Consider the following 19,889-nt stretch of genomic DNA (forward strand, 5'->3'; position numbering starts at 1 on the left):
CGGCTCTATTAAAGATTTTCGATTGATAGCGGAAATATATTATTTTCAGATGTAAATGAATAGAATTGACTAGTACCTATAGACGTTTAAGGGTTTCGTTTTTGACATTGTAGTTACAATCCTTAAAATTACACCATGCGCTTTATTTTCTCTAGTACTTATTAATTTTAATCAGTAAATACATTGAACAAATTTTGTGTTTTCCAGAGTTCCTAAAATACAAAGTGGAGAAGCCAGGCTCTGGCGGCCTGTCGGCTTCCATGACCGGCCTATCTCGCCTGTCCGGCGGCATGTCGGGCATGCTGTGGGTGCACCTGCTGGCCGGTCGGAACTTGCGGCCGGCGCCCACGGGCTCGTCGCCCGGCTCGCCTCCGTCGGGACCGCTGGCGCCCGCGCAGCCTCCCGTGGCGCCTAGGGACCTGTATTGCGTGCTTGAGTGTGATCGGGTGCATAAAGCGAGGACAGTGGTGAGTCTCTATAAAAGTATTTTGGTACTCTGTTTTCACTGTCGATAGTGGTCGAGCTTCTTTTCGTGGTAAAATGTTCGCGATCCCAGGACGCCTCTCCAAACGGCATATTGTGGGAAACGCCGGTGTGGATTTAGTGGGTGGGAGCCGAGAGGTGAGAGTCCCACATACCCCCCATAATGGGCCCACCTCAGACTCCGGGGACGATGCGTAACAGCGTTCCTACACCGACAAAAAAAAATGGTCGTGCTCATTATTTCAGTCGATATAAACCCTTATAAGGCGCCAAAAACCATGTCACCGAAACGTATTGAACCCTATTTCTCTGATCTGCTTTCTAGTGAATTCTTTTTACATTGTCTGCTCATTTCATAGGTGGAATCAGTCATCTCATAGATGGAATTGGTCGAAGGAAATGTGCACTACCTTCAACTTTTCTAATGGATTTTCAAGCATTATTATATTCAGTAAAAAATACGAAATATGATAACAATTCAAAATACCATCTTTTCGTCTCATTCGTTAAAAAGTTTATGTTTTGGCTATAACTACAAATCTGTAAATATTTATCATCAGGTCCGTACAGGGGAGCTTCAGTTCGACTGGGACGAATCCTTCGAGCTGGAGCTAGTGGACAACCGGCAACTGGACGTGCTGGTGTATTCGTGGGACCCGCAGCATCGGCACAAGCTGTGCTATCGCGGTGCCGTGACGCTGCCCGACCTGTTGGCGAGGTCGCCTAATCATCAATTGGCTATTAAGGTACGAATCAATCTGATCAATACAAAAAAACATGTTTGTTCTTTAGAAATGTAGCTGCTGCTGGTCCGATCTCCAAATCATGTAGTTAAGGATCACACCAGTCCAAACAACTTTGTAAGTGCTGACTTGTGGTAGTCACGTCAATTACAGTCATGCCTATACGAATGTCTATGAACAATTTACGCTATAGGTATATCTGATACATGCTTATGGACTACGGCGTAGCGAGGGCGTAGCGTATGTAGCGCCGCTTAGCCTCGTGTCAACAGTTTTAGGTTTTGGGCTCGCAAGCAATGTTGAACGTAGTAAAAGTTTTAATAGATATTTTTTTGCTGATAGCTATATTACAGATATAGAAGTAATCTATTACAGATGGAGCCCCGCGGCACGCTGTACGTACGCGTCCGTCACACGGAACCTCACGAGCTGTTCCGACGACGGCCGGCCGCGCCGCGCCTCTCGCCTCCGCCACTGTTCGGGGCTGAGCTCGACACGGTGGTGGCGCGTGAGGTGCGGCCGGCACACGCGCCGCCAGTGCCTCTCATCGTGCGACGTTGCGTTGAGGAGATTGAGCGGAGAGGGTTGGATATCATAGGTGAGATTTTTCATCCTATCTATTTTTCTGATGAGCGATAGGGCTAAGTACCATTCTAAGCCGATGCTCAGGACACTTAAATATGCACGTTAATAGTTTAAACCCTTTTTCTGGTTTTCTTAAGTTTTTAACCTTTAAAGATTAATCTTTAGATTTAAGATAATTGCCTTGCCCTACCAGGGCCCATGTGAAACTATTATATATGTAACACCTGTGTACCATGGATGCAATAAATAAAGAGGAAATAGGAAATAGGAAAGAAAAATTTGTAGCTGTTATTCTGAAAATATCCTAACCCACTGTCCGTTTGAATGTCGTATGCTATACATAACCATTCGAACCACCTCAATATATGTTTATGGAGGAGGTTTTAAATGCACACATGAAATGAGTGCCATAGGCATGCATATCTCTTTTTGGTAACATATATAAAGGATGACTCGTGCTAGACCGGGCCGGGCCCGGGCCGAGGCGTCCGACATATCATTTTCAATGACGGCTGATCAGTGATCACGTGGTGCTTTCCATAGAAAACGAAGCGCCGGAAGATCCTTCCCGGCCCCGGCCCTGTCTACTGTGAGTCATCCTTAATGGGGTTCTTTTTATCTTAGCTTAGCGACTCGACAAAGTTGTGTTAAAATCCTTCTTAAGAAAAATATTCTTGCAGGCCTGTATCGATTATGCGGTTCAGCCAACAAGAAGCGCATACTCCGTGAATCGTTCGAGAGGAACGCGCGCGGAGTAGAGTTGGCACCAGATTCGGTGCCCGACATCAACGTCATCACGGGCCTGCTCAAGGACTACCTGCGGGAGCTGCCGCAGCCGCTGTTCAGCCGGTGTTTGTACCAGATGACGCTTGATGCTCTAGGTTAGTACTCTGTATTTATATTATCTATAGACTGTAGGTACAGTCGGTCGCAGAGATGTTTTATTCCTTCCTGTAGAAGTGTTTATGCAGAGGAGATCTGGCATCACTGCATCTGTGTGTACAACTTTTCTTGTTAGTAATATTCAATCAGAAAACGTTTAGTCTTTAAGGACTAATCTGAAACTTGGCAATACGAGTATGCATTGCACACTTAAAGGTTACTTCTATCAAAATTCGTTGGTTAAAAATCGTCGAATTTAAGAAATACGCAGGTATTTGATAACGTCTTCTGATTGTTTACCCTAACCCTTAAGTCCCTTAACATAGGATAACCCATATAATGTATTCTCCATCTCTTAACGTACTATTTATATTTATTTATTTAGGAGTATGTCTTCCGGATGATCGAGAAGGCAACGCCCGTCTGATGGCCTCGATAGTCGAATGCCTGCCCCGCGCCGCGCGCGCCACCCTGGTCTTCCTACTCGACCACTTGGCGTTAGTCGTGGCAGCTCAAGACCGGAATAAAATGTCGCCTCAGCATTTAGCGGTGGCCTTAGCGCCTCCATTAATGCTGCACTCTCAACCGCCTACGGACCTGGACTATCAGAGACCGATTCATGTCCTTCAATGCCTCCTTCAAATATGGCCTGCGCCTAAACGTTCAGGTAATGTCATTTCGCATATTACTTGTTTAGTTTCTACACTGAAGCATTCGATTTGACCGCACTGTAGACAAATTACAAACACTACTTACATAGTTAGCAAAAGAATTTCAGTGAACATGATTAAGTACTAAATTGAACATTTACATTTACAAACAACGTGCATGCACAAACCATTACTAATCAAATCCCAGAAGGAAACCTGGCGCTACTTTCAATAATTACTTTCGCTTTACTCAAATTCCGTTCAGAAATCGAACAAAACCAAGTAATTTGGATAATTTAACTTTAGTACCCTATTATAAATTCAATATACGCGATATAATCCGTTTTCATAGTTTTATTTCATGAGTAACTATCGCGGTAACCGAAGACAATATTTAGTACCCTATTGGTTCAGATTTCATGCAGGCATGATCATTACTTTTTTATCACATTTTAAACATTTCTGTCATTCCTTTTCTACATGATTTCCTCAATTTCTGAACTGAAACGTAGCTTATACTTATAATAACACAATCAAGTGAACACATTGTGTGCCGGGCTAAGCGGTACCTTAACGCATGTATGTTTGTAGACAGTTCGGCGCGGCGAGCCAGCAACCGGGCTGCGTGGAAACAGAGTCAGTGCGTCGCAAGCGGCCTCACTCATCCTCCCACAAGGTAATTATTCACGATAGCGGCAAAATACAGTAGCTTCTGAAAGCTTTTTTTTAACGAAACTGAATCTCGATGCTCAATTATCTATTGAGATTTGCGGCAGTTGACTTAAAGTTGAGAGTTTCTTGGCAAAGTTTCGACAAAATGATATTTCGTTATCCACTATATGGAACAACTACAGTCTGAGGGATCCATTGGGTAGCAGTAGATATACCTAATATTAAATTTACAAAGCAGCTGCAATTATATTAAATTATTTTAAACCGGGTCACTCACGTATTATTAAGTCGAATAGCTCGACACTGGTCGAAGGCGCGCTAACACAACAACACATCGATATGAACATGACAACATGTCGAGCTATTCGACTTAATAGTACGTGAGTGACCCGGTTTAAAATAATTGAATATGTTTGAGTCTCACGGGAGTTTTATAGTTAAAACAGCTGCAATTATAAAAAACCAGATTGGAAACAAATAAAATCAAACATAAAAAAAAATATAAGTTTAAACAATGGGTTACAAGAATTCTATAATATTTTATAAGTAGGTAGTATTTAAGTACTGCACTGTCGTAAAGTAGAGCACGTAGCAATTAATTCGTAAGTTCATAACTAATATGGCACGCTCATTATCAGTACATTTTATAAATATCTTTAACAATCCATAATTAATCCTATCTTTTAATTGGAAAATTACAATTTTGTGGCCTTAGTGAAAAAAACCGGCCAAGTGCGAGTCGGTCTCGCGTTCCAAGGGTTCGGTACATTACACAATTTTTAACCATGCATTTTTTTATGGGAAACGTGAGTGAATTGTCTTTAAAAAACCCGTAGGGGTCGGATCAAAAACTAAATAATTAGGTCCGACTCACGCTTGACTGCACATTTCTCATAGGTTTTCCTGTCATCTATAGGTAAAAAACCATTTTGTGTATTTTTTTCAAAATTGTTGATTTAGTTGTTTTGGAGATAAAGGGGGGAATGGTGATTTTTTGCCTATTTTAATAACTTCTAACCTGTTTATCCTAAAATTAAAAAAAAATACTATTTGAGATACAATAAGCTCTTTTATTTAATATGTAACACGATATAGTTTGAAAAACTTTATTTTTAATTTTCTCATTTACCCCCCAAAAGTGGCCCCCATGTTTAAAATTCGTTTATTTACGTTACATGTCCATCTTTAGGTCATAAACTTACATATGTGTACCAAATTTCAACTTAATTGGTCCAGTAGTTTCGGAGAAAATAGGCTGTGACCGATGGACAGACAGACAGACGCACGAGTGATCCTATAAGGGTTCCGTTTTTTCCTTTTGAGGTACGGAACCCTAAAAAGGGTACAAATCTCGCGCAGCTTAGGTGTAAAAGAGCATAAGTGTTACGTGGAACTTACATCCAATGCCAATCGATCCCGTTCCTATCCAGAATCAAAAGCTTGTATGGGACAAAAAAAAACCGGCTAGAAAAGCCACAAATCGAGGAAACTTTTCTTATGCTTGTATAAAAATGAAAACTTTTATTTTCACATGCTATTTTTTATGTCCTACAGTAATGTCTTCATACCATATTATAGTCCTTAAACGTAACAGGACTGATGGGCGAGATAGAAAAATGTGAATATAATTTTACGTTTTGTCCATAGTAAATGTATGGAAAAAGTCTTCTTTAATTTGTGGCTTTTTGGTACATTACCTTAAGTTGACCCCTAGGAAACTATTGATAGCTATTGGATATGAATGGAATCGATTGGCATAAAAAACAGCATGTGCAAAATAAAAGTTTTCGTTTTCATGCAAATTGTATGGGAAATGTTTTCCTCGATTTGTGGATTTTCTAGCCGGAAAGTTTTTTTTGGTCCCAAACAAGCTTTTGATCCTTGATAGGAATGGGATCCATTGGCATAAAAAAAGCTTGCCAATGACCTTTTCCTCCCACCCTGTACGCCAATCTTTATTAGTTTGAAATTGAGGGAAGGTCTTCAAAGACCATTTTCGCGTAGCAGCACGGGATCTGGTAGCTGCCCTTACTGGCCCAAAAAGAAAATCCATTCTGTATATAAATATTCAATATTAGTTTTACCAACAAGTCGTCAATTAAAATGTTACCTAAAATCATAGTCAAAATAGAACTTGGCCCTTCAAGTCCATCCTTAAGAGTATTAAATTTACTGCAAAGAATAGTTATAGTAAAACCAGAATAGTGCCTGAAAAATGTTGGTTATAGGTAACAATCTCAGTAGATTTTGTAAATACATATCATCGGTTGACAACCTTATACATACTAGCTACTGCATATGGTAAAGCTCGTATCTCATCACCTGTTCGGGTCAAAAACGTTTTTAGTATGAGTTAAGGATATGCACATTTCCTGCTGACTTCATAAAACAAATAAACTTTAAAGCCTTATTTTCATAATGGACCTACATAAACATGTTCAAACCTTATAAAATGTACCGAAATCGTGACTTTTATAGGTCCATATGATAGACGCCCGTTTTCCGGAACGGTTTCCACCCGTTCGTTTGTGAGATACGAGGTTTTAAGTATTGGTCGTGGACTGAGGAATCATGCTTGTTCGGCAGGCCGAGTTCCGCCCTCAGTCAGTCCATATCGGCCTCAAGCGGGAGCATCAGCAGCATCTCCGCCGCCAGCTCTCTCGGCTCGGCCCGCGCCCGCGCCCGACCGCTCGCCGCCCGCACATGTTCGTATTCACTAACACTAATGCTACACTGGTTTTATGCTTGAATATTAAAATATTTTAAGTTACATACTAGCCGTATGTTGTTTACGTTGTCTTACAAAGTTTGTTACATCGTTAATACTTACAGGCTTAAAAGAAGTATTGAAACATTCTTGCTAGATGTATTGTAAAAATAAACCTTTACAAAACCAGCAACGAAATGTGGATACGATGAAGTTTAGTTTTTGATAAAGAAGGTACAAAATCATATTTCAATGCTTCTGCTTTCATGCTTCCTGCAAGCACTCATTTAGGTAACCCATCCCATCTAAATTTCATGAGCACAAAATAAAGCTAGTTTTAATTATCTTTGTTTTCTAAGGCGTTGGGATCATGTTGGGACCTTGTAAATTTATACCCACAAATGTAATTCATTCATTTATTGTGTTTCGGTGTAGGTTCTCTCATCAGTCAGGGCCGGCCAATATCGTCCGCAGTCGCCTCTCCGCGGGCCTCTGCCCGCTCCTCCTCGCTCCCGTCAGGTGACGGTCTCTTCTCCCGGTTCGCCCAGCAGTAGCTCCGGTAGCCACAGCCCGGCAGACACAATTAAACACGGTGGCTCCGTGTCCTCAATCTTACGGCAGCCTGACAGAGCCGCCTCTCCGAGAGCCTCCCCAAGGCACTCGCCTCGGGCCTCTCCTCGGGATTCACCTCGGACGAGTACGCCCAGGGATGGCACGCCTAGAGAAAGTACTCCGCGGGATTTGACCCCGCGGGATCTGACGCCAGGCCGCGAGCCGGGCTCCCGGGACTCGCCGCGGTTTTCCATCCCGGGCACGTCGGCGGGGCTAGCTGTGACCCTAAACTCGGGCGGCGGTGGCGGCGCGCTGAGCCCGCGTTACTGTAGCGCCACCAACCCGTTCCTGCAGCAGTACGACGCGGAGGAGGAGGCGGAGGCGTGGCGCGCCACTGACATCTTCTCCCCTCCCTCATCCACGCACACATAGTGCTCATAGCGAATTGAGATTTTCTAGTCAATTTTTTTATCGAATCGAAAGAGTGCTACGATTCTGCTGTATATTATGTTATTTAACGAGCGTGATGCGCGTTCGTAATGTTTGTTATATATAGAGCGAGTTACGATGTATATTATTGTGAGAATGTACACTGACGCGCGAGGCACCCGCCTCGCCGGCCGCCGACGCTCCGCCCCGTAGCCTCTATAGTGTTTATCGTATTGTAATGTACATTGTATATAATTATATACGTATATGTAGGTACGCTCCAGTTTTGTACCCTTAGGTCGGATCTGCGGCGGGCGGCCCGAGGCGCTACACACATCATCCCACATATCAGGCGCTTGTGCGCGCTTTCGGCGCGGGCTTTACGAACATTCCTAACGAACTCATTCAAACGTCATAAATAAAAAGTGACTATCCCACGGCGTCGACAGAACGCACAAGCCAAGTAGCTGGAGTAGGAAGAGAGTATCATAGAGATCAGACGTACGGACTGTCTTGAGACTGAGACCATATCAGAGTAGGTTGCGAGCCACACGCGGAGTCCCCTCGGAGAATGAGCGATCGACTTATAGTATAAAGTTTGAATTTTTGCTATATTCAGTTACCCGATGCAGAGTTTAATCATAAAGCCAAACATTAAAATTAATAACTATCTACTCAAATATTGACAAATAACAATAATTTTTTAATATAAATAGTGTTAAGAGAATTACACAAATCGCTTTTTCTGCGAGGGAATGGGTATAAATTAATTAGGTTGAGTTCGGTCGCAATCTCAAGATCAGAGGAGCTATGTTTAAATTCCGAAGTCACGATCACCAATCCACGACCTGGAAAGAGACTTTTCGTCCAATCTAGAACAGTCTAGAACTTAATGGCCGCTGTCAGTTTTTACAAGCCAGCTATCGAAATCGATGTTTCGGTATTTGAAAATAGAATCTCAGTTCAATTATATTACAGGAGCGTCTGCTAGACATATTTATAAGAGTGGGAGAAATCGACCAATGACTGCACTGATTCAGTTAATCATCACTGCCATGATTGGTCCATTTTTGATAGAAATCATAATATTGTATACACTTGTTTATATGTCTGTCGGAAGCTACATGGTTACCAGACACTTTTGAGCAACACTTCAAGACAAAATTTTGTTGTTGATAACTGTTTTATAAACCATTTGCACAAATAACACGACTGATATGGGACACAAAAAACGTTTTGATACTTGTTTTTTTACCTGCCCCTCGTTTATAATGATACGTTACTTTGGAACCTCGCTTATAATAATAATGTAGCTCTTATATATTCGTCCACGAATTTCAATCGCAAGGGATGGGGACGGGGTTTTATGATAAAATAGACAAATCAACGGAAAGTTTTTTTATACGGAATACCTATCTGGTGTGTAGGTATTCAGTATTCTACGGGAATAGTTGCAATAACGTGTAAAATTGCAATTTGAAAAACATAAAAATTAATTCTAATATTGATGATTATAATATCGGTGATGTTATAGTGATATACGAATATTTATGTAATATTTTTTACCTTATCGTACAACAAGATCTTTGTAATTCTGGCCTCATCCTTAATATTCTGACGTGAATTATCAGGGTTTCTTGGTGATAGTATTCGAAGAAGATTGTAGTACTAGCATCCAATGCTTAAGGGACACGCACGATTCAATTGATTTGCATATTAGGTACTGCCTACCTACTGGCAGTGACTAGTCGCTTAATGACAGACTATATAATCGGCCAATAATATTTATAAGGGGATGTCTGAGGTAATGTATATAGAGGTGCTCGTTTGTAGATGATGGCATTATAGTTTTGGATGAAAATAATGTCAAACTGTCATTGTCTTGCCGCAGCCTTCACCTCTATGTATGTAGGTACCCTCAAACAAATGACGCAATGAAGTCAATCAGCAATGTTTAAAATTCCTGGGGCTTCTTTATGAAACAACGTTAATATGAGATTCGTGCACGGAAAAAACTACTTCAATAATATTAAATATGGTACGAGTAATATACCCATGTTTATCTATCTTTGTATACTGTAGACATGATTGTAAATAACCTTAAAGCCGTCATATTTACTCTTTGTACGTCGGTACATTTTGTTGGATATTGGACGTGTTATTGCAATTTATATTTGACTTTGACTATGCAAATGACATACTGTACTTAATTAGATACTTTATTACGTACAGTCACCTGCAATAATATGTTACACAACGAAGGCCGAAAAAATTTCTGACAAGAAATTATTTGTAGAGCCATAAGAGCGTGTTCTATATTTTTGGGGCCTTCGACGAGTAACATATGATTGCAGGTGTCGGTGCTGAAACAATGATCATGTTCAACAACTAAAAGTTTATAATTGATATTTTTCTGATACCTAATTGGTCGATAGCACTGTTTCTGACCAGTTGTTTTGTTAAAGAATAACCTCATAAGGTTTTTCTCCTAAATATCATAGAATAACCTAATTTAAATATAGGATTCATAACAAAGTGAATGAGATAAATAATAGATAATAACCAATGCTCGTGTAAACATGTGTCCAACGTCCACCAACACGCACTGATGAATAACTATACGATAAACGTAGCTTTAACATTTGTGATTGGCTTGAAGTGTCGCTCGACAGACCGTAGCTGGCCGCCGCGGCGGCAGTAGTGTGTAGTGACTACGGCGCACAGCTTCAGTTGGCTTCAGAGCGGCGGTCGCTTTGAGAGCAACTACCAGATAACTTTATAATACTAATTGTAGTTCAAAAGGTTAGCTTATGTAATTACAATCCTTGTCCTATAATTTACGTTCCGGTTGTGAAAGTATTTCTGCGCAGCATTACAGCAAAGGGAAACGGACGATCTCTCAGTCCAATTACTTGTCACATTGTGCTGCTGCATTGTGTCATTGCTGCATTGCTGTTGAGATTGGAACCTTCAACTGCCAAACCCATTTTTCTTAGATGGATCGCCAGTTTACTGTTGTAACACTGCGCAGCAATGCTTACATATCTGGATATAACCGGTTTGCTTAAAAGCAACCACAGGGCAATGCAAAGAGACACGCGAATACGACGCCATAGGAAAACGCAATGAGTAGCCTCGCGTAAAGACGCCCCACAGACACAGTTATTAGGAAATACCGAACGATTGCAGTCAATCATAAAAACTTAGTGTAAAGGGGACATAGAGAGTTATCATTGTTATCAATGGCTTATAAACGTGAGTGACAAGAAAAATGAAACGTGAGTTCTGTTATTATATCCCATATATTAAAATGCTAGTTCGATCGCCAAATTTTGGTTAATTATCTAACGGGTTTTGTACCAGAATGACGGTTTGATTGCGAAAATTAATAAACCGAACTGTCATTTAAAAAAGACGATTTTCTATTCAGTTTTCTTCATAAATGGCCATAGCTGGTAAAAAAAAGGAGGTGGAGGTGTTTTCTGTTGGCTATTTCTATTACGCGTTCAACAAAATTAACCTTTTGAACTATTATTATGTGTTTAACTGTATATTAGAATAATTCTTAAAGTGACATTCTTATGCCATCATACTTTATCACCTGAAAGTAAAGGAGTTGAAGTCAATTTGTATAAGGTTGGTAAAGCAATATTTTTAAATGAACTACATACTCAAATAGCCTAGTTCGACATTTTTTTAATTATTTCGATAAATATATTAAATAGCAAAACCAAATTTCTACGTTATAGTGCCACAAAGCCTTAAACACTGATTTAAATATATGATTTTACTTGAATAGTTCAAACAAAATATAAAGTAGTAGGTAGGTATAATATGATTTGGGACCGTTGTTATAAAAATAACGAGTGTATAAGAAATGTAACTACTATACTCTGTTCACTGTAATCTTGATAATATTTTATAAAATGAATCGGAGAACTTAAAATGTAAAAGGTGTAGTTTTTAGTCAAAAGTACCACTTTGTTGATTGCCAATTAGCGGTAATTGTAAATTGCCTTTACATATTGACAACTAACGAAGTGGTGTCAGCGCCAGGCAATAATAATGGAACTTACAAAGTGCTCACAAATATCTAAACAAGACTCAATAGTAAACATATTAAGTAGAGTTCAGATATTTTTGGACAGATGTGTTCTGTAGCGGCTGTAGTTTATACTAGAAAAGACCATAAATAATCATGATACTTTGAACGGACTATAGGTGTTGGGTATGGGTAACTCATTAAATCTTTCAATAATATTTATAGAAAGAATTATTAAGTCGTTTTTAAATAGTGAAATTTTATTTGTAATATAATAAAATATTTATATCAAATGCATTGTAGATAATCAGTGATTATAAAGTGTCTCTCTTAGCGACGACCGCTGTACGTTTGTGTTGCGGGGCCCGCCCCGATAATATCAGTATTTCGACATTGGTAAAGTAGCGTTACTACGTGTACTTAAGGTAACGAAACGCCGCTCGTATCTGTACCGGGCGGCTTGAACACAGGCGAAATAAATAATACGACGTTAAATGGCTTTTATTTCCCCTATTTACGGCACGGCGTAAGAACTTACAGGGGCACACATTGGATATCAAGTTATCAACAATAGTTATTTAAAGTGTGCCCTTGTAGATAGCAGATTGAAAATTACTCATGGTTCGAAGGTCGAACTAAGTGGAATTTAAGAGTTCCTCGTGGGTCCGATGATCGAACTACCTAAGTGGAATTTCAGTCCCTCGTGTTTAGGTAGTCGAACTAAGTGAAATTTTAGAATTTCTCGTGGTTCGATGGTCTAAAGTGGAAATTCCTTATAGTCCGAGAGCTCGAACATAACATATACCAATCTATGACAGCGGGGACATAAAATTCCATGTCTTCCGTGATATTGGACAACATTGTCAGACCACGTAGAAATTACACCCGATCATTACTAAGCATTTTTATATCAGACTACCGCCAATTTGAAATGTTGGCCAACTGCTTTCATATAACGTTAACACATTCACTGCCAGCGCGAGCTACGCGCTACAAGCGTAGCCTATAACACAGTTTTTCTCGTTTGTGGCGATAAAAGCCTACGAATAGAGAACATACCTAATGGGTTGCTCGCAGTGAATGTGTTAAATGTTATCTTTCTGTGCTTACTATTTATTTTCTTCGAACAGAAAACTAATTAAACACAGAAATATTTTAAAATAAAAGCTGTTTAAAAAAATCTTACATGAATGTGATTGTTGTGACAAGTCTACTGGTGTTGCCACTACATGTATTTGGCCTTTAGTTCCGTTTTATTTAATACTAGCGACCCGCCCCGGTTTCGCACAGATGCAATGCTCAATAAACCCTCCTCTTGAATCACTCTATACTTATATTAAAAACCGCATCAAAATCCGTTGCGTAGTTTTAATGATCTAAGCATACATAGGGGCAGACAAACGGCAGGAAGCGACTTTGTTTTATACTATGTAGTGACTACTATGCATGCCTTATCGCCTAGAGACGAGCTAAAGCACGATATTACTATTAGTGTAGGAATCTATTTTATAGCAACAGTGACATCTAAGGTCGCCAGTAACCAATATGTTTTTTTGTAAACGTGATGGGTGCGACGTAGTGATTGGTACCTATGTAGTAGTAATAGTAAAGTACAATAGAGAAAGATGGCGCTACTAGTAACGTAGTAGGTAGTATTTCTGTAAAGAATTGCCGATATCCATATCGTGCATAAACTGTAGGGGGCAGCACAGGTGCCCCCAGTTTATTGCCGCGAAGTGTAAATGTCAAGTTTATGCTTCCAACGTAGCCCACGAGATGGCAGAATCTACAATACACAAGAAAACGTATATGAACGGTAGAGGGCAACACTTGCTTTGGCGTGAAGTGTCAATGTATAGTTTATGTTTCCGATTCAGGCCACAAGATGGCAGAACCTCCAACTCGCACGGTCCCTGTAGGTATTGCACTGTAAGGAGAGACCACGCACACAACAATCGTGTATCGACAGACATTAAACTGCCAGTCACTTTTAGTTATTATTATATCGAGTAGTACAGATGTAGTGAATAATCTTTCACCATCGTATTTTGACGGAAACGCACGAACGTGTTGTGCTATTTCATTCGACTCAGTACAAAAACTTAGGTTGACTGAAGAGGCATGATAAATAAGTACGCACGTTTTCGAGAAAATACGATGGCCAAGGATTGTTCACAACGTCTGTAGTAGCTACCTACTCATATTACCAGAGTGTGTAAATTCATTCATTAATTATTCGTTTCATGCTCCTCTCTCTACATTGCGAGCCTCTTAAGTGTCCTCGGCAAACTGGGCCGAATTTCACCTTCCCATACAAACGGAGTTCCCTTCTCATTTTAATCATATCTATGTCTGATATTAGTTTATATAGCTCTAGTATATAAAAGAATCGAAGTACAGCAAAAACAAGTCTTGTATGAAAAACATAAATTCGCTGTATTTTTTTACTATTGTATCTGAAGCTACATAAACTAATAACAGACCTAGATATACCTTATCCTTTTGTAAGTACAAAGTTTCAGAGCAATCTAGGTAGTCGTTTTAAAATGAGAGCGTAACTATTAGTTACGTTTGTATGGAGAACCGAGCTTGCCGGGGACTCTTAAACAAGACTTTTGTATATTTTACATTGAATTGCTGCCTCGGAATGCTGGCACTTCACTGCCGATTTTTCACAAATTGGTACGTTAAACAAGTAAAAGCATTGTAACTAGGTACCCTTTCTCTCAGTTCAGTAGAGCGCCGGCCGCCGCTCGCAACGGAATGAAAATATCTTCAGCTCGGATTATACGGACACAGTATATAATACCTATACCTATATTATAAAATCTGGCAGTCTTATTTCAAATATTTTGGATTTGTTCAGTGTTTTTTTTTTAATTCTTTATATTGGTGAAATGATGATAATATACCTGTAGGTACGACCGTACGACTATTGATTATGCAGTAGGTCACACGCCAAAACTGAAATGAAAAAATTTACTCTGCTATCTAGTAGCTAAATATATATTAATATATTTGAAATCTGAGGTAGTAAATGGAGTAATTTATATATAGGCATATATAACCAATAAATTATTATTATTTATTATTTTATTTTACCAATAAAGATCTGTATATCTGTATCTCTATATATATTATGATATTGGTTCAACTCGTATCCGTTCATAAATCCTCGGGCTATGTACTCATGTAAACCCGGCCTTTAAGCCGAATAACGAGAGCTTGGAATCGCGATTTAGAAAAAAACCGGCCAAGTGCGAGTCGGACTCGGGTTCCAAAGGTTCCGCACATTACACAGGTTTTAACAATGTATTTGTTTATGTGAAACGTGAGTGACATATTTTTATAAACCCCGTAGGGATCGGATCAAAAACTAAGTATAATTAAGTCCGACTCACGCTTGACTGCACATTTCTAATAAGTTGTCCTGTCATCTACAGGTAAAGAACAATTTTGTATTTTTTTAAATTTTAGCTCCAGTAGTTTCGGAGATAATGGAGGGAGGAGGGGGGGGGGGGGGATAATAATAATGTTTTACCTATTGACATTGGGGGGAATTGTCAGTTTTTGGCTATTTTCTTACATAACGTCTAAACTATTTATTTTAAAATTAAAAAAAATACTATTTGAGATTTTCATAACGAGTTCTTTCATTTGATATGTAACACGATATAGTTTTAAAAACTTTTTTTTTTTAATTTACCCCCAAAAATGGCCCCCATGTTTCAAATTCGTTTTGAGGTACGGAACCCTAAAAAGAATAAAATGAAATAAAGAAATCCACATTTCGGTAGGAAGCTTATCTGGATTATGTAAAGAATGACTACGTTTTATGAAGTTTAATGTTTTGCTTCTGTTGGAATATTAGAAAAAGACATTCTGGTGCTCTCATACGAGTATAGCTATTCGAGCAATATATAAAATGAACCATAGAGACTCACTTAGACATAAATTTAAGGAAATTGACATAATGACAGTGCACTGTCAATATATTTATGAGAATATTCTGTATGTACATAAAAACATTGCCAGTTTTAAGAAAAACTGTGACATACATAACATTAATACTAGAAATAAGCATAAGCTTGCAGTACCCTTTACTCGGCTCCATAAAATTAAAAAATCATTCATGGGTAACTGTGTAAGATTTTATAATAAACTTCCAAATATCATCACTGAATTATCTGTTAATAAATTTAAAAAATATGTAAATCGTAAACTTATCTCTAAAGCCTATTATAGCACACAAGACTACATGAATGATGAAACACCGTGGGATTGTGATTGAAAATAAAATAATTATTTATTATTGTGTTAATAATGATGAAGTTTTGTTATTAAAATTAATAATGATGAAATTGATAATTCAATGAATACCTATATTAGGTAATCCGTATTTTTTGACATTTAGATTTTTATTCTAGAAAGTTACTAGACTAGTATTTTTATACAATTTTGGTGTTTGACGATCCTTTTGTGAATTCTTATTATTAAGTTTGACATATCTATAATAATTCAATGTTTTTAAGAATAATAATAACTGCATCAATAAATTGCTCTGATATTTAGATTAAGATAATATTTAAAACTTGACAATTTAAAAGTGCTTGTTGCTAGGCCTATTTGAATAAAGAATATATTGAATTGAATTGAATTGAATATATACCATTTTGAGCTACGGTTTTCTTAACGGACTATGTTTAACTGATCAACAGATGTACTAAAATATATCGAAAAAAAAAACATTTTTTCAGCCAAAAATAGTGAACGATCACCAACATTAAAACTCCATTTTAATGTGAAGTTACATATAACTAATTTTTTTACATCTTGCTATTTATCCCATTAAAGCAAATGACTCCAAACTCATCATTGTTAACCTAAAAATAGTTAATGACCACCAACATTTTAACCACATTTTAATTAACCCCTGAGCCGCTCACACCGGTGTTGCTCCTGGTCGTCTTCACGAGCAGTTTCAGAGCCATTTAGTGCCATATAGTGGGCGGCAAGTCACCGGCTGCCTCGATAACTTGTGAAAACATTGTTATGGCAGGTGTCCGGACGTCTTTGCAATAACCTAGTCTCATTGTCCACCCAAACTTCAATCCATAGACCATAAACCGGTATACTGTTCACTTTTTCTACAATAGTCCTAATGCCTGCTGAGACCGGTTCATGGGTGTCTATTGCTGCGCCTGTGAACGGGTTCCAGCAGGTGTTCTACATGACATTAAAGCTCTCCAAAGGGCCTCTACGTATTGGATCTATATCCCCACGCAAGCCTATCAAAAGACTGGAATTTATAGGCCCGTGAAATCCAACATGGAGAAACATCATGCAAATATTTAATATCCCGTTATCATATTAAGGTAAATTACGCTAGGTAAATCATTATTTACCCAAACATAGTGAATAAACTTCTATAGTTTCACCCTATACTATTGAAAAATGTTTTGTAAGGTCTGAGCTTTTTATGTCTAAATTAATTTACCCACTTTCGTTCTGTAAAGGATCGCAGTTCTAACATCTAATCTAACCTAACCCACTATTCTGGTAGTAGTTCGGTTCTGTGAGTGTAGCACTAGCAGTTCTAACATAACCTAACACCTAACCCACTTTTCGTTTCTGTAAGGGTCGCAGTTCTAATTGGCATCATTAAACTTTATTTGATAATATGTATACATTTTACGGCAATTATAGTGGTTTATTTAGATATAAATTGCGCATTAATTTGCACGGTAACATTTGGTAATAATTTACGTACTATACGAGTATTTAGTGTTTGAATACAATTTGATGTGCAGTCGTGACTAAAACAGCTAGTTCTATTGTAATTTTATTTAAGACTATTTTTTTGATATAAAGATTTTTTTGATGTGTTATTTTTGGGTAAAAGACCTTAGGGTATCAAAGTATTTTTTGGTGGTCATATTTATTGCCTTTCTAAACATTTCACTATGATAAATCGTTCAATTGTAATGTACATGTTTAATTGTATCATCAATATGATTATTAATCATAAGTGGTCGTCGTAAGAAATAAAAGTTCTACTGTATTGAAGAACAGCTTTTATGTAGTAAATCGCTATGAAATTGTTTGACACTAACTGGGTTAGCCATTTGATGGCACTTCTAGAGCGCCACCAAGTTATAGGTAGGTACTCAGTGTAAGTTTTAGTTCAACAACACAAAGCGATACCTAATCCGCTCCTCTAAGTCAGGTTTCGATACTTCAAACTTGTTCAACAAAGACCAACCACGGTCATAATCTCGACACAACAAAATTATATTGAAATGTATTAGGTGGGTTGTGCTTGCTCACTACCAAGCCCACCCCATATGTGAGGACGTAATGCAATAATATTTATATTGAATTGTAATTGCATTGGTGTGGATATTTGTTTCTAAATACAACTCCTGGCAGACTTATCTTTAAGGAATATTGGATATATTTCAGAGTAAACCAAATAGCTTTTACATTTCTTGCGTTTTGAAGGCTTCAGTTTTGAAACTGGACTCGAAGGAATTTAATTTAACGCTCATATTCACTGTTGGGTTATTTAGGGGTGTTATTTAATCGATCTGCAAAACATTCCTATTTTGATGAACAAAAATATATATTTGGTCAGCTAAAATGTGTATTTGATCAGCAACTTAAGGTTAGCAAGTATTTCAAAATCAGTTCGCAATTAATGTCATAATGAGCTGCTCTAAATTGATTTGGTTGGCAAATTAATTATTTGATCGGCAGTAAGCGATCCACCATTAATCAAATTTTGTTAAGCAGTCATTTCATTTTGGATTACAATTTAACTTATTCGCAAAAATTAGTTCTAAGCTAACCTACTTTTCTAGTTGCAGTTGGTTTCTGTAAAGGTCGCAGTTCTAACCTAACCTTACCCACTTTTGTAGTAGCAGTTTGTTTCTGTGAATGTCGCAGTTCTAACCTAAACTAACCCACTTTTCTAGTAGCAGTTGTTTTCTGTGAAGGGCGCAGTTCTAACCTAACCTAACCCACTTTTCTAGTAGCTAATATCTTTCATTTTACACCTATAATACTCTCAAAGTACCAAAACGGATAAATATCACCAACAAATACGTTAGAACACCGCAATGTGACTGCTAATAATCATCGAATGAAATGCACGGGCACGATTCCGCTCTGCCTGCAACCCTGCCGATTTTTCAAATCAAACGCTACCAATCTTATTATATCAGATTACCATTTGTTCAATATACATACATCTCAATTAAACTCCCAACCAATTTTTAAATCTTGCTGACCAAATAATAATTTTGCAGCTTAACTATTTATTAAGCAGATGGATATTGGTTTATAATGTCGACCGTTTGTGAATTATTTGCTGAACAAGAGTTGCAGCTCGATTTTTATTTATTGCCGGCAACAAATTTGTATGCTGCCCATATGATTTAATGGCTATTTTTTTTGCAGATCAGTTTTAAAAATGGCTGATTATTTAATTAGTTCCCGTTATTTAGTAACTCTTTGAACGAAAATGAAATAGCCATTAAAATATAGGTACGGTATCTATCAGATGCAACTGCGTGACTTTCATAAATTTTAAAATTAATAGTATTTTATACAATCGTGATATAATAGAGAACTTTTCAGTCGAGTACCGTGTTTTAGCAACGAAGCTTGCTGAGTTGCTTAAGTTAAGGTACGAGATTGAAAAGCTTGATTATATCACTATTGTATACAATACTTTTTCTACGAGACAAAAAAATTATACTTTCAACTAGTAGAATCATATAGGTAAACAAACCAAAAGTATACAGCTAAGATACGCGAGCTGCCGCAGCCCGCGATACCTTCATACTCGTACGCGCCCGGCCGCCGGGCCCGGCGCCCCCGGCGGGTTGGTCAACGACACCTCCTCGTAACTCATGAGGCCCTGGTACTTGCTCCTTGCTAAATTCAATTTTAAGACAGTTTTTTTCTCGATTTTGGCCACCGTAGCCTATGGAGACTAACAAGCAACGCTAAGCGGTTTTCGCAGGGTATGGATGTTGCTATATGAAGGGTGTCACATGCGCGTTTCTGACTTATGAAGCAATTGTTTCTACTACAACATAAAATAAAATGTTTTTGTTAGTCAACCAATCACAAAGCAGATG

The 19,889-nt window shown here is 38.3% G+C and overlaps 1 protein-coding gene across 6 annotated transcripts in view; it reads left to right on the plus strand.

Moving 5' to 3' along the window:
* LOC134743079 (rho GTPase-activating protein 100F) overlaps positions 1-11,416 on the plus strand; it is a 56,525-nt gene extending 45,109 nt beyond the window's left edge. For 3 of the 6 annotated variants that reach the window (XM_063676381.1, XM_063676382.1, XM_063676383.1), the window contains exons 14-21: positions 208-467; positions 1,044-1,229; positions 1,602-1,824; positions 2,492-2,692; positions 3,079-3,360; positions 3,939-4,019; positions 6,602-6,720; positions 7,158-11,416. In XM_063676381.1, the coding sequence (XP_063532451.1) occupies positions 208-467; positions 1,044-1,229; positions 1,602-1,824; positions 2,492-2,692; positions 3,079-3,360; positions 3,939-4,019; positions 6,602-6,720; positions 7,158-7,706 (1,901 nt within the window). In that variant the 3' untranslated portion in view covers positions 7,707-11,416. Of the gene's footprint in view, positions 1-207; positions 468-1,043; positions 1,230-1,601; positions 1,825-2,491; positions 2,693-3,078; positions 3,361-3,934; positions 4,020-6,601; positions 6,721-7,157 lie in introns of all 6 variants that reach the window. The other 3 variants (XM_063676384.1, XM_063676386.1, XM_063676387.1) reach the window with 3 other exon arrangements.
* Positions 11,417-19,889: the final 8,473 nt, after the last annotated feature.

The sequence above is a fragment of the Cydia strobilella genome, chromosome 7 (assembly GCF_947568885.1).
Source record: "Cydia strobilella chromosome 7, ilCydStro3.1, whole genome shotgun sequence".
Taxonomy (NCBI): Eukaryota; Metazoa; Arthropoda; class Insecta; order Lepidoptera; family Tortricidae; genus Cydia; species Cydia strobilella.